The sequence below is a fragment of the Pan troglodytes genome, chromosome X, assembly GCF_028858775.2.
Source record: "Pan troglodytes isolate AG18354 chromosome X, NHGRI_mPanTro3-v2.0_pri, whole genome shotgun sequence".
Classification (NCBI taxonomy): domain Eukaryota; kingdom Metazoa; phylum Chordata; class Mammalia; order Primates; family Hominidae; genus Pan; species Pan troglodytes.
The window spans coordinates 134,128,266-134,153,912 of NC_072421.2; the positions used below are offsets into that span (position 1 = coordinate 134,128,266).

Genomic DNA, 25,647 nt, shown 5'->3' on the forward strand with positions numbered 1-25,647 from the left:
TCACCAGCTCCCCACTGCCTCCAGCTTTCAGGCAGGTCAAATACCCTGAGAATGTGGTTTCGCTCAGAGAACATTCTTTCAATCCTTACAAATGCTGACAAGCCCGGCAGAGTGCGGGTGCACTCTTTTTCTTTAAAGATAATCAAACCCCTTGAAACCTCAAAACCTTTCCCCAGACACAGGAAGAGCAACTAGGGTAAATGCAGCCTCCTCCAGCAGGCCCTCCTCTCCCACCCACACTTAAATCCCCCATGAACAATCACAAAAGAATGGCTCAAGGAGCTAGCTCTGCTGATTGGTTTTTCACAACATGAGGCCTTTGGTTCTTGGTGAAAAAATATTCAATTATCAGGCCTCATTGCAAAATCTTAGTATTTAGAAAAGATTATAGCTATGCTACAACAGTTGCAAGTAAACTGTAGGCTTATAAATAAAAATGTGGGGGGACTCTGATGTACATGCATGATGTGTAGAGAGATACCACTAATATTGTATCCATCCATTAGTCTTTAAGGAATACCAGAATCTTCCATTGTTATCCAGAGTCAGGAAGTTGAATGATGGCAGAATTCTAGAGATAAATATTCCTGTCTATAGTGAACTTGTTCTTTGTACATTCTGATGTTGTTTTGCTCTATCTCCCACAATAAAGTTGGTTAATATACCAGAAACAAAGAAGATTTCTTAGGTGGATTTTGACCAAACTACTGAGAGGGCAAAAGAAAACTCAAGTTAGCAAGTAAGCATAGACTTAAGGGAAGCCACAGGACCAAGGCTTGGAAGAGAAGAGCGAAAAGGGAGAATGATCATTAATATCTAGTAGCAAAGAGTAAGGATCTTATTTTGCTGCATAAAAAGGAAAACTAGAAGCCTGAGAAGAGGGAAGAACAGATAAAGTAAATTTTGAATCCAAGACCTTGATTCCTCTGCAAGGCCATTTTGGAGGCAAATTGGCTGCGTCCTCCAGAGCACAGGACCATACTTGGCACACAAGCTTGAAAAAGTTCACCTTCCCTTACCTCCATATGCCGTTCTAACTCTTGCAAGAGAGTAACATATTTCTCCAGTCGCATGAATGGTTTGCTGAGGCTTGTTGTTAAAATGAGGATACCTGGGCTCGATGCACCTTGATTTTCCATGAATTGTTCCAACTCATCACTAGCAAAAGAACAAATATAATTTTGTTACTGTTGAATATCTCATGTAAAGAATTATCAACCTAAAATTATTTTACTGTATTTCACACAATATAAAGCCAAATAAAAATGTGTTTTACTAGTCCAAATGCTGTTCAATTTGTTTTGGCTCAACTAAATCAGGCTTTATTAAGCTCCTTCTGTAAAATCAGCACCAGGGCTCCTTTGGTGAGCCAGACACTCATGATCCCTGGTGTCACACATTCAACAATTGCTGATTGAGCATCTACTAAGTGACAGGCTCTGTTCTCTGATGGGGCTACAGCAGTGAACAAAAAAAAAAAAAAAATCCCCACCCTTAAGGAGCCTACATTCATGGGTGTGAGATATACAGTGTATCAGATGACCCAGAACTTAAAGTATAATTTAAAAAATAGATTTTCTTAATCACTTCAAACGTCCTAGTTATTGGCTGGTCAGGTGCCTAAAGATAACAATCCACAAGGTTGTATCACCCACTTGTAATGTTCTAGAATCACTTCCTGCATTTAGATACCAGCATGTTTGTATGACTAACCACAAAGTCACTTAGCCCAATATCAAAAACCAGTGAAGCAGGTTAACCAAACACTTCCATAAGGCAGTAACTTGGTGAAAAAATATATTAATATTTTATGAATTGTGTGCTGTAAATGTCTAATTCTAAGCCAGTGCTTTTTCTGCTGTTTAGCACCGTTCCAAACTGTTTACTTTCCACCAACAGGGATATTGAGTCCTGGGGCTGCAAGATCATTTTGATACATATTTAAGCAAAATATACTTAGAGGAGGAAACCTACTGCCTAAGTGACAGCTTATGTTGAAACTTCTGCTTTATTACATGGCCCTTTTACCTCTTTGGTTGGCCATGCATATCCAGTCAGTCACAAATCTTCTTGGATCTGTTCATTCCTTCCCATTCCTGCTGCCACTGCCTTAGTTCAGGATTTCAGCTCATTCCATCTGGCTCACTTCAATAGACCAACTGTTTTCCTGGCTTCCAGGCTTTTTCCAGGTCCTACAGACTACCATTTTAGCCTCATTGCTTTCCTACCCAAGAAGCTGAGTGCCTACAAGATCAAGTCTTAACTTTTTAAACTCCTACTGGCTCCACCATCTTTCTCACTACTCCCCAGCAGGAAACCCCTAGTGCAAAGTGACCTACTTATTCTCCCTAGAACACGTCTTATGCCATGGTTCCCAACTGTGGTGTGCTGCTATAAGGTGTGAAGTGTGTTCAAAAAACTTGCTATCAGTAATAAAGTATTAGGAGGCTGGAAACAGAGCGGATTGCAGGTTATCCCTGCAATCCCCACCCACACTCTCCCTTCGTGGGCTTTTCTGAGCAGGAGAGAAAAGATGGAGTTTCAGCTAATGCAACAGCAGCCTTGAGTCATGCAGTATTGCACGTATGTTGGGCTAGGAATGGCTGCCTTAATGGAGTCTAGATCACATATGAGAGGTCATATCTAGCAATTGCTGCTAATCCTTTTATAAAACTTTTACAAAATTATAGAGACAGGGTTTTGCCATGTTGCCCAGGCTGGTCTCGAACTCCTGGGCTCAAGCAATCCTCCCACCTCGGCCTCCCAAAGTGCTGGGACTACAGGCATGAACCACCGCACCCAGCCTGCTGCTAATCCTTTTATCAGTTTTTGTAGTCTTGTTCCAGAAGTAGCCAAAGGGAGGGAAATGTCCTAGACTTGGAGTCATAAAAGAGAGTTGGCAACCCTGGATGAGTTGCCTGAGCCTCAACTGACTCATGCTTATAAGAGAGATAAAACCTACTTCCTAATAAAATTGCAAAGATTAAATATTAGGGGTTTTAACGCTACTATTTCATGCTAAGAATTGTACATGCATTCATTCTTGTTTAATGACAACATTTCAACATAGGTGTTCTCCCCATTTTACAGATGAGAAAACTAAGAGGAAGGGTGATAGTAAGTGGCTACAGTGGGATTCATACTCAGGTCTGAAGCCAAAGCCTCAGGTCTTTTTAGGATACCATACTGGCTCTCTGCAGGACAGGATTTTGTAAACTTTAAAGTAGTCAATGGATGCATTATTATTATTATTATCCCAAGACAAATACCTTGCTAAAATCACATCTTTAAAAACTACCAGTACCTGTGGTTTCCAGCTTAATGGAAATTCAATTGATGTTCAATTGCCAACCAAGAGCATAAAGTGCATAAAGAGGTTTAAAAATTCATTGCATATAAAATATAATTAGGGAAATAACTCGGGTTTGGAGTGCATTTGAGTAGAAATGTAATTTGGAGAAAATCATTTTCCTAATTTCTTTTCAATTTAGTAAACAAGTTTTATTTTTTCTTTCAGTGACTAAATGACTGCCCGCATCCTCAACATTTTACTCTAATTGATGCAAGAGTGAAAGCAATTAAAAGCAAATGCTAATGTGTACCTTATTATTACCTTCCATGCAGCATTCTAACTTCTAGGCTTGCTAAACATTATAAAACAATTTAAATTTATTTCAGTACAACATGAGATCACTATCTTGGATTAAAACACTGGTTCTTCAGAAAAGATAATTTTACTAGGGCAACAAAAGAACAAAATTGTCCTAAAATGCCTTTTATCTATGATAAATAGATCCTAAAAGACACATTTTATTTAGCCAAATAAACATAATACACAAATTAGTATCATTATACACAAATATAATACATAAATATATATTGTTATACCAAAGAACAATCTGTCTTTTAAATGTAGAATTTTATACAGCCCATTTGAAATAGCAGTGGATTAAGACTTGCTTTTCAAGCTTAAAATGTTCTGTATATGTGACATGATACAATAGAAGCAGTTCTCAGTGTATAAATGCTGTTTAAAACAACATACATTTATTTCATAGAATGCATGGTGGATGGGGCTCTGGGATATTCTGGGTTGGACTGGAAAGCTGAAGAAAACTATGTATACTATAATAACACTGCAGAGCTTAGCCATCTCATATAGAAGTGCTTCTGTGGCATCTTTGTATAGGTTTCTAATTTGAACGATCATAACTCTACCTAGCAGAAGGTCAGAGATTCCTCCTCTCCACCTCAATTACTACCCCACCAGCCCTTCGGGGGAAATCACTGTGGTCCAAAAGGGGTGGTGAGGCAAGAGGAGCTGGCTGCCACAGCCTCTGGCCAGTGGAAAATTTCAAGAGTGCCACTCACACTGGGTAGAGTGGTTCCCTTTCTTCTCTTTTTCATTTATCCAGCCCCAGAGATTAGGTGGTGTGCTTCTTTTGCTTCTTTTTTTGTCCCCACTCCTTTTTTTTTTTTTTTTTTGAGACAGTCTTGCTCTGTTGCCCAGGCTGAAGTGCAGTGGTGCGATCTTGGCTCACTGCAACCTCCACCTTCAGGGTTCAAGCGATTCTCTTGCCTCAGCCTCCTGGGTAGCTGGGACTACAGACGCACACCACCACATCCGGCTAATTTTTGTGCTTTTAGTAGAGATGGGGTTTCACTATATTGGCCAGGCTGGTCTGGAACTCCTGACCTCCAGTGATCCACCTGCCTCGGCCACCCAAAGTGCTGGGATTACAGGCGTGAGCCACCGCCCGGCCTTGTCCCTACCACTTTTTGTTTGTGATCAGTCTTACTTGCTCCCTTCTCTGGCCCTTCAAAGACAGAAAAGAACAGAACCTAGGCTCAGAATTTTTTATGTGCTCCTTGCCCCCAGAGCAAGTACACAACTTTTTGGGGGGTTTCTCAAAGTCTTCATTGCTGGCAACCATGGTAAACAAAGAGTGGAGAGAACTAACAAGAGCAAAAGCACAGCACAGCAGAGACGGAAGTGAGGTCCGGATCTGTCTTAGCACCAACTCCTCTTCTCTCTGATCTCTCATTTAACCCTCTCCCTCGTGAAAAAGGATGAATGCCACACTGAAGCAAGCACAGGAGAGAAGAGGGTATTTTTGTAAAAGAGAGGTTATTCCCAGGAAGAAACAGGAGCTACCATAGCAAGCTAGCAGGGGAGAGGGAGGGGAAATCCCGAAATACCTCACCCAGGGGACAACAAAAGACTAGAGCGGCCATTCAAATATATGCAAATATGGGGACACATCAAGGTTGGGGTCTGATTACATATCCAAATTCAGGCCATACACGACTGCATTTTTAACAAGACAGCTGCATGCAATCATACAATTTTAAGGCTGGATCCCTTCTCAGGGCCAATTGTTATAAGCATTCCTGGTATGGTATTGCCACCTAAAGGCCGAAAGGAAGAAGTTCACCTGAACATCACAGCTTCAGCAAGGAAAGAACAGAAATCCACCAATGTCCCTATTTCAGCTGAAATCTTCATCTAAAAAATGTTTAATGTGAATTTTCTGTGAATTTCATTTCACTGTGCTTTGCCTTTAATAGGTCAGCATAAATTGCCACTAGATGCATGTAAAATAGTTGAGATTATATTAAAAGCACATGTGAGAAAAACCTCAAGTATTTTAATTTTCATCCCTTTTACCTGTAAATAAACCAGTAAGATAAAAATTTAGTTCTATGAGGACTCCAGTGAGTCTTCCATCATTTCAAGGGATATTATAAAATTCTCAAAAACACCATTAACTAAAATTAAACAGGGCATTATACTTCACCAAAAACTTGAGAATCTTTTAAATCAACTGTGTAACAAACATCAAACCATAATGTTTGAGGGAAGCTTTACTTAATTTTAATTATAAAATTAAATTCCCAACATAGGTAAATGTAGTCAGTAACATTTTAACACATAGAGTTACAATGGAAACTTCTCTAAACACCACAGAAAGTCTGCCACTTGAGGTAAACCATTTCTTTCCAGTATTCATCCAGAATATTGTTTTCATATCAAAAGGAGAACATGTGCTCATTTTACTGGTGTTAAGGAATTTGCCCTTATATTCACAGGACATTTATGAATTCATCAAAGGAAAAAAGTCTGTGAATCATTTTTTCTTTATTGTAGATATGTAGAAAAGTATGAAAACATTCCTGGAAATGACAAAAACAAATTTAGGACTGTGGTTCACTCTGGTGAGGGAGAGAAGAGCAGGAAATATTGAAGGGGATACACAGAACTTGAATTGCATCTATAATTTGTTTCTTAAGCTGAATAGTGGGTACGTGGATGTACTTTATATTATCTCTGTTCTTTGTATGCTTGAAATATTTTATACTTTTTTTCCTAAAAAGAAACTAGTAGCTGGTAGGTAGATGTTTAAAGGACACATGGGGCATGGTGACACAGTGCTGGGTGCTTAGTATACACTATTTCATTTAATACTAACATCAATCCTGCAAGGTAGGTGGTTTGACCCTCATTTTACAAGTGAGGAAATTAAGGCTTAGAAATGAAGTGAATTGCCTTGGGTAAAACAGCCTCTAAGTGGTAGAATTGTGAAGTGAGACATTAAAAAAGTGGTAAAAAGTTTAGGCTCAGATCAGGCAAGGGCACAGAAGGACAGAAAAGGAAACAGTAAGGAGTTCCACTTTTGAGATGGTGGCATGAGATTCATTGGATGCACTACTCAGTTAAAAAAAAGCATAGCAGGTGAAAACCATTTAGGCCAGGCGCAGTGGCTCACACCTGTAATCCCAGCACTTTGGGAGGCTGAGGCAGGAGGATCACTTAAGCCCAGGAGTTTGAGACCAGCAGACTCTGGTCAACATAGTGAAAGCCCTGTCTCTATAATTTTTTTATAATTAGCTGAGTGTGGTGGTGTGTGCCTGTAGTCACAGCTGCTCAGGAGGCTGAGGTGGGAGGATTGCTTGAGCCCAGGAGTTCAAGGCTGCGTTGAGTTATGATTGTATCACTGCACTCCAGCCTGGGTGACAGAGCAAGACCTTGTCTCTGAAAAGCCAATAATAATAAAAATAAAAATAAATAAAATATCTAGAAGTTGTCCTAATGATATAAGATAAATGAAAAAAAGTATTTATTCAGGAAAATCTACTAAAACTCAGTAAGAACAGGGAGAACTTACAGCATTTGAGCTATGACCAGCTCTCCCTTTTCTCCCTCCTCCCAACTCAGCTTGACAGAAGCTCCACTCCGGGCAACTGTGACCAAGTAGAGAGGCCTCCCTGGCCTCTCAGCTACCAGCCAAAAAATATGATATCTCACCAGGAGGGACAGGTCATCAGCACATCTCTCCCCTTCAACTCTGTGTAAAAGAGGCTAAATTCCTGGTAAGTGTGCCTGAGAAGTTGAAAGCTCACTTCACGCAGCCCCCACACAGGCTGGAGAGTAGGCCCAATCACCCTCACCCCAGCCCAAGTGTAGGGTAGAGAGTTCCATGCTGGAAAAGGCAAGCTGGAAGAGGCAACCAGAGGGTACCCATGCTGCCCAGCTCCCAGAGTAGTGAGATTTTGCCCAGAGGGAGACGCAGTCCATGGGAACAGAAGAGTTCTGAAGCTCTCCATGAAGAAATTGGTTTTATTTGGAAAAAAGGCATGTGGGGATATTCAAGCTTAAGAGCTCTTGCCAAAACAAAGGAGATTTTGGTAGTAAGCCAATAAAAGGAGGCAGGTAGCTCCTGTCACTTAAGTGCAAAAAGCTAACCCATAGGCCAGCTAGGTCACCAGAGAGAGAACCAGGGAAACAGACAGCTAGGAAGTGCTAAGAAGGATCAGAAGAAACCTCAAAGTCTAGTCTCAAAAAGTGTCTCCACTTGAACTTAATTAGATCAGATGGTGGAGCAATTTATGTCCCCATGAAATTGTCAAAAATATTAGAGCCAATCAGCTGGAAATTAGGAGAGCCTAACACCTGGATGTGATACCAAACGGGGCTTAAAGGAGAGATCAGGGAGTGAGACAGTCAAAGACAGCTCTGCTAAGACCACTGTCATTCCAGAGTGACTGCATGCCTGACCAAGGCTGTGCCCTCTGAAGAGCGATACCAGAGATTGTACGCTGTGAGCGAAATAGACTTCACTAAAATAGTCAAATCGAGTTACTAAACAAACACATAAGCAAACAACAAAAACATGTCCAGAGAGTGGGGAATGAAATCAGTATCACAGTTGTGAAATCTAAAATTACCTAAAATGTCTTATTCTCAACAACAAAAAACAATATGGCACACAAAGAAACAGGAATGTGTAACTTACACAAATAAGAAACAACAGAAATTGTCAGTAAGAGGCAAAATGTCAGACTTAATAAAGTCTTCAAAGTAGCCATTATACATATGTGCAAAGAACAAAAGGAAACCATGCTTAAAGAAGTAAAGGAAGCTATGATGACAATGTCTCACCACATAGAGAACATCCATAAAGATGTTGAAATTGTAAACAAAAAGAAAGAAGAAGAACCAAATGAACATTCTAGAATTTAAAAGTAAAATAACTGAAATTTAAAATTTCATTAGAGGGGCTCAACAGCTGATCTGAACTGGCAGAAGAAAGAATCTGTAAACTTAAAATACATCAATAGAGATTATGCAATATAAAAAGGAGAAAAAAGAATAAAGAAAAACGAATACAGCCTCAGAGAAATATGGAAAATCTTTAAGCAAAAGAACATATACATAATGGAAGTACTAAAAAGAGAGGAGAGAGAGAACGGAGCAGAAAAAATATGCAAAGAAATAATGACTAAAATTCCCAAATTTGAGAAAAACATCAACCCACACATACAAGAAGCTCAACGAATTTCAAGTAGGATAAATGCAAAGAGGTCCACACTCAAACAAATTATAATAAAAATCCTGAAAGTCAAGGAGAAAACTGAAAGCAGGAAGAGAAGAACAACTCGTCATGGGCTAGAGAACCTAGATAATATTAACAGCTGATTTCTCATCAGAATCTTGGAGGCCAGAAGGCAGTGGGATGACATACTCAAAGTACTGAAAGAAACAGAACTGCCAACCAAGAATTCTGTATTCATTCAAACTATCTTTCAAAATGGAAGGTGGAATGAAAACATTCCCAGACAAGAACTGAGAGAATCCTTTCTTAAAAATCCACCTTACAATAAGCACTCAGTGAAGACCTTCAGGCTGAAAGCAAGTAAACCCAGACTTAAATTTAAATTCACATATTAAAACAAAGAGCACCAATAAAGGTAAATATGCAATTATGAAAGACAGTATAAATACATGCTTCTTCTTCTCTTAACTGATATAAAAGCAATTGGCCAAAGCAAAATTTTATAATTTCATTGTTGGACCTATACACACATAAATTTAATATATTTGAAAACCACAGCATGAAGGAGAAAGGTGGGAGCAAAGGTCTGTTGGAATAAGAATATAATACCAGATAGTAACACAAATTCACAGGAAAAAATGAAGGGAAATAGAAATGGTAAATAAGAAAGTTAATATAACAAACACTATAAATATATTTTTCCTTTCCTTTCTTCTCTTAGTTGTATTAATGGACATAAAATTAAATAACAATTATAACATGTATTATTGTGTATATGGAGTTCATATTTATAATAATAATAACAAAAAGGGAAGAGGAAACAGTTATACAGGAGTCACATTTTTATATATAGCTAGAATTAAGTTAGCATAAAAAATGAAGTCCATTCTGATAAGATATATATGGAAAGTTTTAGAGTAACCACTAAAAGACACCCCAAAATATAGTGAAATATTATAGAGAAAATTTATAACAAAAACGTTTAAAATAATAAAAAAATAAAATATAGTGAAAAAATCATTAAAGCACTTCTGATTTCAGCTCTGACATCGAAAGAGCTTGGAAGTCACCACACTATAGTCATAATTTAAAAAATACTGAACAAACTGAAAATCAATGACTTTTGTTCGATTTACTGAGAATTGAGATCACAGAAAAAATCACCACCTCAAAATCTGGAGAAACAGTGAATACAGAGAATTACAGCTGAGATTAGCTTCCCTAAAGCAGAAGCCACTGGACCCAGTAACTGGCAGGAACACTTGCATAGTGATTTTAATGAATTCCTGGAGTCTGAATGTGGACCCCAACTTGAGATTTAAAAGCTCCTGGAGAACCATCTTGAGGCGGGGCAATGCTTTTGTGGGTTTGGGATCCAAAAACCCAAAAATGTTCCATAGTGAAGATCAGAGAAAAATCCTCTCATGTTTTGGGATAGGAGTGGGGGCGGGGTGGAGCATCCATTTTGAAATAATCCCAGAACCTTTTCCAAAACAAAGGCCTGTCTTCCAAGGGAAACTATGTTGCCAAGTCTTATCTGACCTCAGGAAGGTACAATAGGCCAGCTTCAGCCCTCTCTCATCTTCCTGCCGTATGTGAGAGGACTAAAAAAGGCTAAGAATTGCTTCTGGAGGTCAATTTCCAGGGACTCAGGTCTACTAAAAAATTGAGACTTGTTCATAACATTATAGAATGTGTCCCCTTCCCCAACACCTTATCACCACATTGACAGGGCCCCAATATATAATAACAGTGGATTACAGGGAGGGATCTGCAAGACACGGACTCTATTTAAGAAGGAGTTCTTAAGAAACCCAAAGATAGGCAGGGCGCGGTGGCTCAGGCCTGCAATCTCAGCAGGATTGGGAGGCTGTGGCAGGTGGATCACTTGAGGTCAGGAGTTTGAGACCAGCCTGGCCAACTTCATGAAACCCTGTCTAAACTAAAAATACAAAAAAATTAGCCAGGCGTGGTGGCACATGCCTGTAATCCCAGCTACTCAGGGGGCTGAGGCATGAACATTGCTTGAACCTGTGAGGCAAAGGTTGCAGTGAGCTGAGATCGCGCCACTGCACTCCAGCCTGGGAGACAGTGAGACAAAAAAAAGAGGAAAGAAAGAAAGGAAAGAAAGAAAGCCAAAGTTAATAAGAGAGAAGGAAAGGAAACAAAAAAAATCTAAAGCCCCTCATACTTACAGCTACAGCAAACATTAAACACAGGCAAGATCCTAGTCAGATTAACAGAAAACCTCACAGTAAACACCTAGTTACCTCAGTTCCTATTACTTAATTTATCATGTCTGCCTTCCAACAAAACATTACAAGGCATGCTGAAAGGCAAGAAAAAAACAGTCTGAGGAGACAAAGCAAGCTTTAGAATCAGACTCAGATATGACACAAATTTTGGAATTATTAGGGAATTCAAAATAACTATGGTTAATATGTTAAAGGTTCTAACGGATAAAGATAGACAACATGTAATAAAAGATGGGTAATGTAAGCAGAGTGATAGAAACACTAAGAAATGATCAAAAGAAAATGCCTGAAATAAAAAACACTGTGACAGAAATGAAGAATGCCTTTGATAGTCTAACAAATAGGCTAAACATAGCTGAGGAAACAGTGAGCTTCAAGATATGTCAATAGAAATTTCCTAAACTTAAATGTAAAGAAAAAAATTTTAAATGGAAGAGAATACACAAAAACTGTGGAACAAGTACAAAAGGTGTAACATGCATAATGGGAATATAGACAGAAAAGAAAGAGAAAAGAGAAGAAATATTTAAAATGTTGACCCTATTAGGCCAAGAATTTTGCAAAATTATTGACAGACCCCAAACTGCTGATCCAGGTATCTCAGAGAACACCAAGCAGGATATATAGCAAAACATATCTACACCTAGCCATTTCATATTCAAGCTGCAGAAAGGCAAAAGCAATGAGAAAATCTTGAAAGAAGCCAGACAAGGAAAAACACCTTACCTATAGAGGAACAAGGATAAGAATTGTATCAGACTTCTCATTATAAACCATGCAAACAACAGAATGGAATGAAATATTTAAAGTGTTGAAGGAAAAAAATGACAACCTAGAATTCTGAATACTTTCTCAAACAAACAAAAAATGTGGGAAATTGTGGCCAGACGACTTGCCTTGCAAAAATGTTAAAAGAAGTTCTTCAGAGAGAAGGAAAGTGATATAGATTTAAAAACAACAAACAAAACTTGGATACATGGAAAAAAGTATCAGAAAAATAATAAATCCAGGTAAAACAAAATATTTCATTTTTCTTCTTCTTCTTTTTTTTTTTGAGATGGAGTCTCGCTCTGTCACCCAGGCTGGAGTGCAGTGGCGCCATCTCGGCTCACTGCAAGCTCCGCCTCCCGGGTTCACGCCATTCTCCTGCCTCAGCCTCCCTAGTAGCTGGGACTACAGGCGCCCGCCACCACGCCCGGCTAATTTTTTGTATTTTTAGTAGAGACAGGGTTTCGCTGTGTTAGCCAGGATGGTCTCGATCTCCTGACCTCGTGATCCGCCCACCTCGGCCTCCCAAAGTGCTGGGATTACAGGCGCGAGCCACCGCACCCGGCCTCATTTTTCTTATTCTTAATTGATTTAATAGATAACTGTTCAAAGTAATAATAGCAACAGTGTATTGGGTGATTTTACTTTATAGAAAAGTGAAATGAATTACAATAATATTATAAGGGATAAGAGGGAGGAATTGAGAATATTCTGTTATAAGTTACCTATGAAATTGTGTAGTGTTATGTGAAAGTGTTGTTAGATTTAACTGTAAATACATAACATAAACTCTAGGGATACTGGTAAAATTTTTTAAAGGGAGTATTATATGCTAAGAGAAAAGTGAAAATAAAATAAAATGTTTACTAAAAACAGAAAAGGCAGAAAAAGAGAGGTAAAAAAGAAACAAAGAACAATTGCAATGAATAGAAAACATGGCAGATACTAATCCAAATATATAAATAATCACTTAACATGTGAATTTTCTAAATACGCCAATTAAAAGAATGAGACTGTCAGAGTGGATTAAGAAACAAGACTCAACTATATTTTGTCTACAACATATATTTTAATCTATGACAATTAAAAGTAAAGAGATGAAGAAGGATATATCCTATTAACAATAATTGAAAGAAAGCTGGACTAGCTGTATTAATTTCAGACAAAGCAGACTTCCGATCAGGGAAAATTATCAGAGATAAAGAGGGAAAAATATACAATGATAAAAGGGCAAATTCTCCCACAAAACATAATAATCCTTAATGTGAATGCACCTAACAACAGAGTATCAAAATACATGAAACAAAAATTGATAGAACTGAAAAGAGAGATAAATCTACTATTGTGGTTAGACTTTAACATCTCTCTATCAGGAACTGACAGATCCAGCAGCAGAAAATTAGTAAGCAGGCAGTTGAACTGAATAGAACCATCAGTCAAGTGGTTCTAATTAACATTTGTAGAATATTTCATTCAACAACAGTCACACTTTCTTCTCACACTCACATGGAGCATTCACCAAGACAGACCACGTTATGGGCCATAAAACACAACTTCAATTTATAAGAATAGAAATCAACAAATGGTGCTGGGACAACTAGATATCCACATGCAAAAGAATAAAATGGAACCATATGCACAAATTAACTCAAAATTAATTAAAGACCTAAATATAAAAGCTAAGATTATAAAACTCTAAGAAAATAAATAGGCATGAATCTACATGACCTGGATTAGGCAATAATTTCTTAGATATAACACCAAAAGTGCAAGCAACAATAACAAAACAACATATTGGACATCATCAAAATTAAAATGTAAAATCAAAATTTTTGTGCTTCAGAGGACACCATCAAGAAACTGAAAACACAACCCAAAAAATGAAAGCACATTTTTTCAAATCATATATAGGCACACCTCATTTTATTGCAGTGTACTTTATTGAACTTCACAGATAATTGCATTTTTTACAAATTGAAGTTTTGTGGCAACCGTGTGTTGAGCAAGTCTATCGGTGCCATTTTTCCAAAAGTGCGTATTCACTTTGTGTCTATGTGTCATATTTTGGTAATTCTTACAATACTCCAAACTTTTTTTATTTTTTTTCCTGAGACGGAGTTTCACTCTTGTTGCCCAGGCAGGGGTGCAATGGCACAATCTCGGCTCACGGCAACCTCCGCCTCCCAGGTTCAAGTGATTCTCCTACTTCAGCCTCCCAAGTAGCTGGGATTACAGCCATGTGCCAGCATGCCCGGCTAATTTTGTATTTTTAGTAGAGACGGGGTTTCTCCATGTTGGTCAGGCTGGTCTCAAACTCCTGACCTCAGGTGATTCGCCCGCCTTGGCCTCCCAAAGTGCTGGGATTACAGGCATGAGCCACCACGCCCAGCCAATAAAGTATTCTTTAATTAAGGAATGTACCTTGCTTTTTTAGACATAATGCTATTGCACACTTAATAGACTATGCAGTAGAGTGTAAATATAACTTTTGTATTCACTTGGAAACCAAAAAGTTCATGTGACTCACTTCATTGCAATATTCACTTCACTGTAGTGGTTTGGATCCACAGTATCTCCAAGGTAGACATGTATCTGGTAAGAATCTAATATCCAGAATATATAAAGAACTGCTGCAACTCAACAATGAAAAGACAGCTAACTGAATTTTTTAAATGAGCAAAAGATTTAAATAGACATATTCCCAAAGAAGACATTAAAATAGCCAATAAGCAAGATGAAAAGATGCGCAACATCACTAGCCATTAATAATGAGTGACTGTTACTGGGGACAGGTTTTTAGAGGGGAGTAATAAAAATGTTCTGGAGCTAGACAGTGGTGATGGCTACACAACCTTGTGAATATATTAAAAACCACTGAATTGCATAGTTTAACATCGTGAATTTTATGTTATATAAATTATATCTCAATAAAAATACACATAACCCAATTTAAAAACAGGCTAAGGATCTGAATAGACATTTTTTTGAATGAAGGTATACGAACTTCCAGTAGGTACATGAAAGATGCTGTATTAGTCCGTTTTCACACTGCTATAAAGATACTATCTGAGACTGGGTAATTTATAAACAAAGGAGGTTTAATTGACTCACCATTCCACATGGCTGGGGAGGCCTCAGGAAACTTACAATCATGGTGGAAGGAGAAGAAAAGGCAAGTACTTCCTTCACAAGGTGGCAGGAAAGAGAGCAAGAGCGACGGGGGAAGAGCCCCTTATAAAACCTTCAGATCTCGTGAGAACTCACTCACTATCATAAGAACAGCTTGGGGAAAACCATCCCCATGATCCAGTCACCTCCCACCTGGTCCCTCCCTCGACATGTAGGGTTGACAATTCAAGATGAGATTTGGGTGGGGACATAGAACCAAACCATATCAGATGCTCAATATCATTATTCCTGAGGAAAATGCATATCAATCTCACCATGAGAAACCACTTCATATCCACTAATATGTCTATAATCAAAAAGACTGACAATAACAAATGTTTGGTGAGGGTGTGGAGAAAATGAAACCCTCATACACAGATAGTGAGAAAATAAATTGGTGCAGTGACTTTGTTTTGTTGTTGTTGCTGTTGTTTTGTTTTTGTTTTGTTTTTTGTCTGAGGTGGAGTCTTGCTCTGTCAAGTGAAGCCAAGGTGGGCGGATCATTTGAGGTCAGGAGTTCGAGATCAGCCTGGCCAACATGGTGAAACCCCATCTCTACAAAAATTAGCTGGTCGTGGTGGTGCGTGCCTGTAATCCCAGGTACTCTGGAGGCTGAGGCAGGAGAATCGCTTGAATCTGGGAGGCAGAGGTTGCAGTTGTGCTCCAGCCTCTGTGACAGAGCAAGACTCTGTCAAAAAAAAAAAGGAAGGGAAGAGGAGGGGAGGGGGAGGAGAAAAGAAAAGGGTAACTTTCTATTGCTTAAGCCAGGTGGTAGATACACAGGTGCTCATTTTATTGTGATCCTTTAAATTTGCATTTACATTATTCTTTCTGTGGATAAAATATATGTCTTAATAAAAATATTTTTTAGAAGTCTGACAGACCTGGATTCTGGCTCAACCACTTAAGATCTATGAGTTCTTGGGCACATTACTTAACCTAAGCCTTCCAATGTCTTATCTGTAAAGCAGAGATGGTAATAATAATAACTCCCTCATAGGCTTTTACATCATGTGCCTGGCACATCGTCAGTGCTATTACTAGCTAATGTTAGCTATAAGCAGTTGAGCCACTTGCCTAAAAATTCCAGGTTCATGACCTCTCTTTCTTTAAACTCCAATTTCCATATTTGCTATTCCATAAGAGTTCAAAATTTATCAGAGGAATAAAATTGACCTTCAAGCAGGACTTACTGCGTTCAACCTTTAAAATGTCCTTACATAACATCTTTGTAAAGCCAATAAATATTGCACCTTAATAAACCAGGACAAGAACCAAAATTTCTGTCATTTCTGGAGGCTCGTGTCAACTAATGTTCTAGCCTAGCTCTGGGAGCTCAAATCTAGGTCAGATTAAGAGAATATTATTTTCAGTCTTGAACAGCTTCCAGAATCCATGTCCATTCTGCATCTTAGTCTCCAAGTTAAGTCAAGAGTCTCTATATGTTGGACTTGCTTTTGTCCCACCTGGATTTCCAGCATATGACTTCAAAGGTAAAATTCTGTCACTAAGCCTGTCCTACAGTTTTCTGGCCCAGATGAATGTGTCAGTGAATGTGTCAGGGGTGGGTAGTCAGAAGCTAAGGATGGCAGGAGAGGTGTAACACTTATCTAGGTCCCTTGCAAGGACTCGTATTCTTAAAGGAGACACTATTCTATTGTTCATCATGAATCGGAAGCAACTTATATTCATGTATAATTATTATCAGAGCCCTTTGCTTAAAGTATCTGTCACACAGCTCACACCTGCTTTGTAGCTACATCATTGCCTAAAACTTTCTCTACGCAGACTAGGGAAGGCAAAAAGAGATGAAGCTACAGAGTTTAGCTATGTGTCAGCAACTCAGAAAAAACATTCATTGGGGTAGGGGAAAGCTAAATGATAGGCTCGAAATAGAATTTTGCTTCAGGAAAGCCCTCCCTGACCCTTTCTTCACATCCCACTAAGTTGATATCATGTTAATGTTATCTCACAGAACCCTTTTAATTTACTGTTTCATAATATGACATGTTTACAACATTTAATTTAATATCTGCATTTCCCTCAAGATTCTGTGCTCAATGAGGGGAAGGACCTCCTCCTCCTTGTTCATTCCTGTATCCCCATCAGCTGGTACAGGGCCTTGCACATAGTAGGTGCTCAAGAATTTATTCATTGGATTAATGGACAATCAATCCATGTAACAATGAATCAATTCCTGGCATCATGAACAGGGATAATCAAGAGTCCAACTGAAGACCTTGGATTTCCAAATGACGTGGTCCTAAGAAAGGATCTCATTGCAAAAGTTGGGGAAATGTTAACTATTTACCTGTGCTGAGTGAGCACATTTACAGCTGAAGGATGGTTTGCACAGTAAGCCAGATACATAGATTTAAAATGAGGCATGAGACTCAGTAGACAACCTCCTACTTTGTGCTGGTTTTCTGGAAACCTGTAAACAAAACGGACAAAACACAGAATGTAAAATAGGAAACAGGAGGCAAAGGAAGATTATTCCAATTAAATCTGGCAGCATGAAAGCCTTCTGAATATTTTGCCAAGGTTAAAAGAGAAACTATATTATAACCATTTTACCCATGAAACTCAAATTCTTGCCCACTGCTTTAAACTCTAGCCACCAAACATAGTTGTAATACATAGGGTCAGATACTTACTTGGAATTAGTAGGTATGGTTGCTTGTTTGTTTTTAAGATGATTATTTTCAAATTTAGCTGGGTACACTAAAAATATTCTTGGTTAATTTATCTAAAGTTTGAGTACAGACAAAACTAATCAAATCCAAAAATGACATACCACAAAAGAATATTATGTAATCTTGGAGGCCTGGTGTTTCCTAGGCAGGGTGGCCTCAAAAGTTTTTAAATTAATGTTTTAAATTATAAGCCACCTGTCTTCATTTGTAGAAAAATCAGAAAAGTGTAATAAGAAAAATGAATTTCTCAGACTCCCACCATTTGGAGATACTGACTCTAAAAATGTTGACATGTTTCTTGGGCTTTTTTCTACATGTTTCTCTATAAAATGGAAAACATAAGGATTATGAATCTAGTTTGTAATCTGCCCTTCTCGCTTAGTGAACATCTTTGCATATCAATAATCTAGATCCCTCTTGGCCCCTCAAGTCCCTTTAGTGTGGGCCCTCTCCATTGTTCTTCCTGGACAACCACCTGTGTCCCATTAAGCTTAAATAACAGGTAATCACCTCAATTTCCCTAGAGAGATGAAAGCTGCCAACTTCTTTAAGATACGCTGCTTGAAAAATTAGTCTTTCTATAGAAACATATTGCCTGATGATCATTATAGTTCACTGTAGTATGAAGTTAAACATCTGGACAATCTAGCTAGCCATCAAAAATGTGTTGGTTCACATAAAGATATACTTTTCCTTCCCCCACTTTCTGTGTGTTTCAACTCTTAATATAATAGACATAGTATCAGGAGCAATTCAAAGACACCAAATCTGTGAAACTGAATGAATCATTTGAATGACTTTTCCAAGTAATTTGCAATGTACAAAAGAAAATATGTAATCAGTGCCAGAGGTGTCATTCATGGTCAATTAAGACCTTATGTGTCTCCAGGGAGGGGACCATCACACACTGGAGCCTGTCGGGGAGTGGGGGGAAAGGGGAGGGAGAGCGTTAGGACAAATACCTAATGCATGCGGGGCTTAAATCCTGGATGACGGGTTGATAGGTGCAGCAAACCACCATGGCGCATGTATACCTATGTAACAAACCTGCACGTTCAGCACATGTATCCCAGAACTTTAAGGAACATTAAAAAAAAAAAGACCTTACATGTCTCTTATACTGACCAGAAACAGCAAACTGATGTATTTTTTAAATAAAGTCAAAAGTAATTTACGAGATATAGAATTCTAATATACAACTAGTGGTTTGACACTGTGAACACTGCCACCTAGTACACTGTCTATGTATTGCTACTTTGTTCAGAGCTGTAACAAATACTTAACTATGAAGTGTCCTTATCAAAGGCAACAGGTAAAAGGAAAACAAAACACAAACAGCAATGTTGCTGGCTATCCTATCAGAAATATGCCACACTTACTTTGAACACTCTTCCAAGGCTTGGCAGAGTGTCTGTTGAAATGTGCATACTTCCTCGAAGTTTCCCAGTAAAGATGTAACCTCCACAGTACTCAGACTGAAAAAAAAATACAGTACATGTAGTTATCTATTGTAGTCTAGTTGGCTAATAGTTTGCTAATATATGGTAAATAAAAGGGAGGTAATACCTATATTTTAACTTTTGCTTTTTAATGTATAACAACTCTATTGTCTTAGGCAGCTTCTTAAGCTTCTCCCCTTGATTTTCTTTTATATAATAAGAATAATGATCCTAAAGAAATGGAGTGGGCCGGGCGCGGTGGCTCACGCCTGTAATCCCAGCACTTTGGGAGGCCGAGGCGGGCGGATCACGAGGTCAGGAGATCGAGACCATCCCGGCTAAAACGGTGAAACCCCGTCTCTACTAAAAATACAAAAAATTAGCCGGGCGTAGTGGCGGGCGCCTGTAGTCCCAGCTACTCGGGAGGCTGAGGCAGGAGAATGGCGTGAACCCGGGAGGCGGAGCTTGCAGTGAGCCGAGATCCCGCCACTGCACTCCAGCCTGGGCGACAGAGCGAGACTCCGTCTCAAAAAAAAAAAAAAAAAAAGAAAAAAAAAGAAATGGAGTGGTCGTAAGGGACAATTAGGTATTTTATAAAGCAACAGGTAAATTAAAACAAGTGCTTAATACTGAAGTATACAAATAGATAAAAATACATCATAGCTGTGAATAAGTGTAAAAAACTCTTGAGTACCTTCCTCTGGATGAACTGGAAAAGTAATTGAAAGATATTATATATGCTCATATAATACACAAGAAAAAATAGCAAAATCAACTTTCTCCTAAACTAAAATGCTCATACATCAATTAAAGGAAATCTTTATGAGATGAAGTAGGAGGAAAAAAAATAGTATTGATTTGTTTGTTTGTTTTTGGAGTAGAGTGAAGTCAAATAAAGGCAAACTGAACCACTTTATCCAGGGCCTCTGTATGAAGAATGTTCTTATCCATTCCTCCCCTACCAAATAGTAAGTGATAATAATAACAAGAGCCAACACTCATAGAGCACTGAACACTTACACAAGCATTTTACAATTAAAACCTTATTTTAACCTTACAATAACTCTTTAAGGTAGGTATTATGCCAGTGCTGTTTCCATTTTACAGGTGGGGAAACCCAGGCATAGAGAGGTTAAGCAAATCATCCAAAGCTACAAAGCCAGGAAATGCCAAAGACAGAAATTGAACCAAAACATTCTAGCTGCAGAGTCCATGCTCTTAACCACTTTTTGGGAGAAAACGTTTCTGAAGATTTGTTTAAAAAGCCAAGGTTGGGCTGGGCGTGGTGGTTCATGCCTGTAATCCCAGCACTTTGGGAGGCCGAGGCGGGTGGATCACTTGAACCCAGGAGTTCAAAACCAGCCTGGCCGACATGGTGAAACCCCGTCTGTACTAAAAATACAAAGAATTAGCCGAGTGTGGTGGCAGTCGCCTGTAATTCCAGCTACTCGGGAGGCTGAGGCAGAAGAATTGCTTGAACCTGGGAGGCGGAAGTTGCAGTGAGCTGAGATCGTGCCACTGCACTCCAGGCTGGGTGATGGAGTAAGACTCTGTCAAAAAAAAAAAAAAGCCCATGTCTGCCACATGTTCTTCTCCTTAAGTGTATAGTAACACTAGGCCGGGTGTGGTGGCTCACGCCTGAAATCCCAGCACTTTGGGAGGCTAAGGCAGGCAGATCACTTGAAGTCAGCAGTTCAAGACCAGCCTGGCCAACATGGCGAAATCCCATCGCTACTAAAAATACAAAATTGCCATGCGTGGTGGCACATGCCTGTAGTCTCAGCTACTCAGGAGGCTGAGGCAGGAGAATCGCTTGAACCTGGGAAGCAGAGGTTGCAGTGAGCCGAGATCTCACCACTGCACTCCAGCCTGGGGGTGGAGTGTATTGTATATGCTATATAATATATATATTATATATTATACATATATATATATAGAATACCAGGGGAGTATTCCCAAGAGAATATTTTTTTGCTGACTAAGAAAGAAAGGGAAGAAGACCAAAACAAACATTACCAGTAACTCTGAGAGAATAAAAAACTGCCAGTTCCTCTGCTGTAATGCCATCCTGAATCACAAGCTGGAAAACCCCTATTCTAAAGTGAAACCTTTAGCCAACCAACTTCCCTGGTTGTTGCTCTCTCAGAGCAGTGAGAACTTAAGTTGGGGCCTTACCTGAACTTGACTGGGGGCTTATCTGGCCCCTTCACGATCAGATAATAGTCAGTCTGGTTTGCTCAAATCACTTTGGGGCCGACAAGATAGTGAGAAGTAATGGAAACTTACTATCACTGCATTCTGAATTCATTTAGGAACAGTACAGGTCTGACTCAGGTCTCTCACCTCCTCGGCCCTGACTCTTTTCCAAGGAACTCAAACAAACCAGTAAGAAAAAAAAAAACAAATAATCCCGTCAAAAAGTAGGCAAATGACATGAACACACACTTCTTAAAAGAAGACTTACAAATGGCCAACCAACATATGAAGAAATGCTCAGTATCACTAATCATCAGAGAAATGCAAATTAAAACCATGAGATACCACCTCCGCCCAGCCAGAATGGCCATTATTAAAAAGTAAAAAATAATAGATGTTGGTGTGGATGTGGTGAAAAGGGAACACTTACACACTGCTGGTGGGAATGTTAGTACATTAGTACTAAGATTAGTACAGCCTCTTTGGAAAGCACTACAGAGTTTTCTCAAAGCTAAAAGTAGATCTACCATTCCATCCAGCAATCTCACTACTGAGTATTTAGCCAAAGGAAAAGAACTCATTAAATCCTCTTATTGTTTCTTGATCGCTAATCAGTCCCTCTCCTTCATTTAAAATCTTACCGTCTCCCCTCCCAGAGTTACCACTTCAGTTTCCATCTCCTCTGCCTGTCACTTCCAGAAAACAGAAAGCATGTTTCACTTGGCAGCAGGGGGCACAGTGGCTCCAGCCTGGCCATGTACTGGCTGTGGGATGGGCAAGGCAGTAAACCTGTCTGGACTTCAGCTTCTTCTCTATTTAATAGAGATAGTCATTTCTCCCAGGATACTAGACCCAATGATTTACTGATTTACTTCAGCTCTAAGAACTATGATTCACAGAACACTTCATATTTCACATGATAATAACAAAAAATACTTTGTTTTTTGTTTTGTTTTGTTTTGTTTTGTTTTTTTGAGATGGAGTCTCACTCTGTCCCCCAGGCTGGAGTACAGTGGCATGAACTTGGCGCACTGCAACCTCCGCCTACCGAGTTCAAGCGATTCTCCTGCCTCAGCCTCCTAAGTAGCTGGGACTACAGGTGCGCACCACCAAGCCGAGCTAATTTGTATTTTTAGTAGAGATGGGGTTTCGCCATGTTGCCCAGATTGGTCTTGAACTCCTGGCCTCAAGTGATCCACCCGCCTCGGCCTCCCACAGTGCTGGGATTACAGGCGTCAGCCAACGTGCCCAGCCAGCCACTGCACCTGGCCCAAAAAGCACTTTGTTGTTGATCATGTTTAAACTCTTACAACACAGGAATAGAAAATTTTTTTATACTGAAGTAGATTTCCATAGTGCCAGGAGAATAAACAAGTGGGAAATTTAGCAAGAACAAAGGCATTATAACTAAACAAGTATAATTTGGAAAAGGGGAGAATTTTTCTCACAATATTTTTTCTTTTCTTTTTCTTTTGTTTGCTTGGTTTTGTTGTTGTTGTTGTTGTTTGTTTGTTTGTTTTCACATGGAGTCTTGCTCTGTCTCCCAAGCTGGAATGCAGTGATGTGATTTTGGCTCACTGCAGCCTCCGCCTCCCAGGCTCAAGCGATTCTCCTGCCTCAGCCTCCCAAGTAGTTGGGATTACAGGCTTGCACTACCACGCCCGGCTAATTTGCTTTTGTATTTTTAGTAGAAACAAGGTTTCACCATGTTGGCCAGGCTGGTCTTGGACTCCTGACCTCAAGCGATCTGCACGCCTCAGCCTCCCAAAGTGCTGGGATTACAGGCTTTTCAGCCATCACACCCGGCCAAATTTCTCAAATATATTAACTTATTTAAGTTTGAAGCTGATAGTTTAGACAACTGTTTAGCAATAGTAAACTCTTTCCAAGGTAAAAAGAGAGGGGTTTTTTCTGCATTATATGGGCTGACTGGTAAATTTTCTATATGATCATGATCTCTAGTGAAATTTAATTAATTAAAATAAAAACAAATAAATGCAGTTCACCACTATTTGTTAAATATGCTGTGCCTACAAGGATAAAAAAAAATGGTCACTACTTTTCTTTCATGAAAACTAAAGCTTTCAATTCTTTCAATTCAGGCTTTACACAATCACTTCAGATTTCTAAGACCAGAGTAAGGTTTGAACATTTTGTCTTTAAAAACACTTTAGCATCTCTTTATCATTCACATTTGCCTGGGTGAAATAATGGCTTGAATAGCTCTTACAAGCATTCACAAAATGCCATACTCTTTCCATTCTCAGAGCATGGGAAAGAAGTTCTGCCCTGGCAAACAAAGGTCAGAGTGAGCATGAGAATTTCCAGTCTATGTGCTTTCTGAATAAAAGCACCAGGGACTTCTTTTCCTGTAAGGTAAAACCAAGCACATCACTTTTTTTTTTTAATGTACAAGATAAAAATTGTGACAGGAAGAAACACAGATCTGCTCATTCCTTTCACAGCCAGAAGAGAAAGAAAGCCAAGCTCTCCAAAAGCAACATCTTGCATAATTTCTGTTGCCCTGACCATGTTCTTGGCAACCTGTGATCTGTGGAAATTCTTCTAAAGGGCAAAATCAATTATTCAGTGACATAAGAATAATGATTCCATATGTTGACATTATGTTGCTTTACTTAGTGAGGGATTTACAATAAACATCTTACTTGTTATTGGACTGCAGGGGTCTTAAGTAAGTAACAAGAAGAGACTGAAGTTCTTTAGCATATTCTTTTTCAGTGTCCAGGATGTTCTGTAACACCTATGGAAAAAAAAGTCAATGTATTATAATCATCACGATAGTCTAAGGCAAAATGTAGCTTTGATCTTTTAACCAAATTACTAGGAAGAAAAAAGGTCCTATTTACTCAGGCTACCATTGCAAGCAAGGAACACAAAATCTGAATGCATTTTCTTTCAATCTAGCAAACTACTTTAATTATTGCATGACAACTGGTTATATTGCACAATTCATATGAATACAATTTTTCAGTTACCCATAACTGAAGGGGCCTTGCGATTTACACAGTGCTGCTTGGTTATTTATTTCTTGTAGAGACAGGATCTCTCTATGTTGCCCAGGGTGGTCTCAAACTCCTGGTCTGGAGCAATCCTCCTGCTTCAGCCTTCCAAAGTGCTGGGATTACAGGTGTGAGACCACATCAAACCCCACAGTACTGTTTAAAATGTTTTCATGTGCTGTAAATGATTTTATCCTTAGGAAGTTCTCAGTTAGTTAACAAAGAATCATTATTCCTCTTTTATGGAGGAGAAAATTGAGGCCAGCTACCTTAGACATAGAGACTTAATGTCAGTATAATTTAAGGATCACTGTGATAACAAACATCACAAGAGATTTTTGTTTAAGTTATGTTTGTGATAAGACCTTTGGGGAACAAAATCTGAGGATACAGTGAATTTTTAAGCAGAGTTAAAACTAGTCTTTTCTTAAAGGCAAAAGGTGCTACCATGAACAATTCAAAGAACAAAGTAGGCTGAAGTGTGAGGAATTTAACAAGAGAAATAAAAATTATCATTATTATTATTAATGTAATTAGAATCCTATAGGCAAAACAACCAATATGGGGGATCACAATTTCTCTTCCCCTACCAGTTCTAGGGTCATGTCACAACCCATTTCCAAGCCTCTTCTAGTGACAGGTAAAACCTTCATTTAATACCTAATGTAAATGACGGGTTGATGGGTGCAGTGGGCCAGCATGGCACATGTATACCTATGGAACGAGCCTGCACATTGTGCACATGTACCCTAGAACTTAAAGTATAATAATAATTTTTAAAACCTTCATTTAAGCTCTTAGGGACAACCCAGTTAACATTCTGGTATATTTTCTTTCATATATTCTAATTCATTCAACAAAATCGACTGAGTGCCTATTCTGCCAACTGCCGTGCTGCCCACAGGGAGTTTATACTGTATTTGCAGAGACATTAAACAGAGAGTTACAAGACAGAGTGAAGTGTCCTTAACTAGGAGAAGTGTATTAGCCTACCAATATGCCAGCCATATACTCACAAGACAATGCATGATGATCTGCTTTTGAAAGGTGGAATGGTCAAAACAAGTGGAGATCCCGGTAACCATGGGTTCTCTGGGAAACAACTGGAGTGCAGGGTGGTAGTCCTGACTCTGCTGCTGACTGAGAGGTTGCTTCAGTTTAAAACTTTGCTTACATCATCTCAGATTATGATATTGCACCTGTTTTGGGGACCATTATGAAGATGTAGTGACACACTGTACAGATAGGTGCTGGGTAAGTGGGAAACAGAC

General features: G+C 39.0%; 1 protein-coding gene across 12 annotated transcripts in view; it reads right to left on the reverse strand.

The window, feature by feature from the left end:
• Positions 1-25,647, reverse strand: part of ARHGEF6 (Rac/Cdc42 guanine nucleotide exchange factor 6) — a 116,211-nt gene that overhangs the window by 23,922 nt on the left and 66,642 nt on the right. For all 12 annotated transcript variants that reach the window (XM_016944275.3, XM_016944277.3, XM_054676526.2 and 9 more), the window contains 4 exons: positions 24,023-24,117; positions 19,101-19,196; positions 17,337-17,459; positions 1,020-1,158 (listed from right to left, as the gene is read on the reverse strand). In XM_016944275.3, coding sequence (XP_016799764.2) covers positions 1,020-1,158; positions 17,337-17,459; positions 19,101-19,196; positions 24,023-24,117 — 453 coding nt within the window. The remainder of the gene's footprint in view (positions 1-1,019; positions 1,159-17,336; positions 17,460-19,100; positions 19,197-24,022; positions 24,118-25,647) is intronic.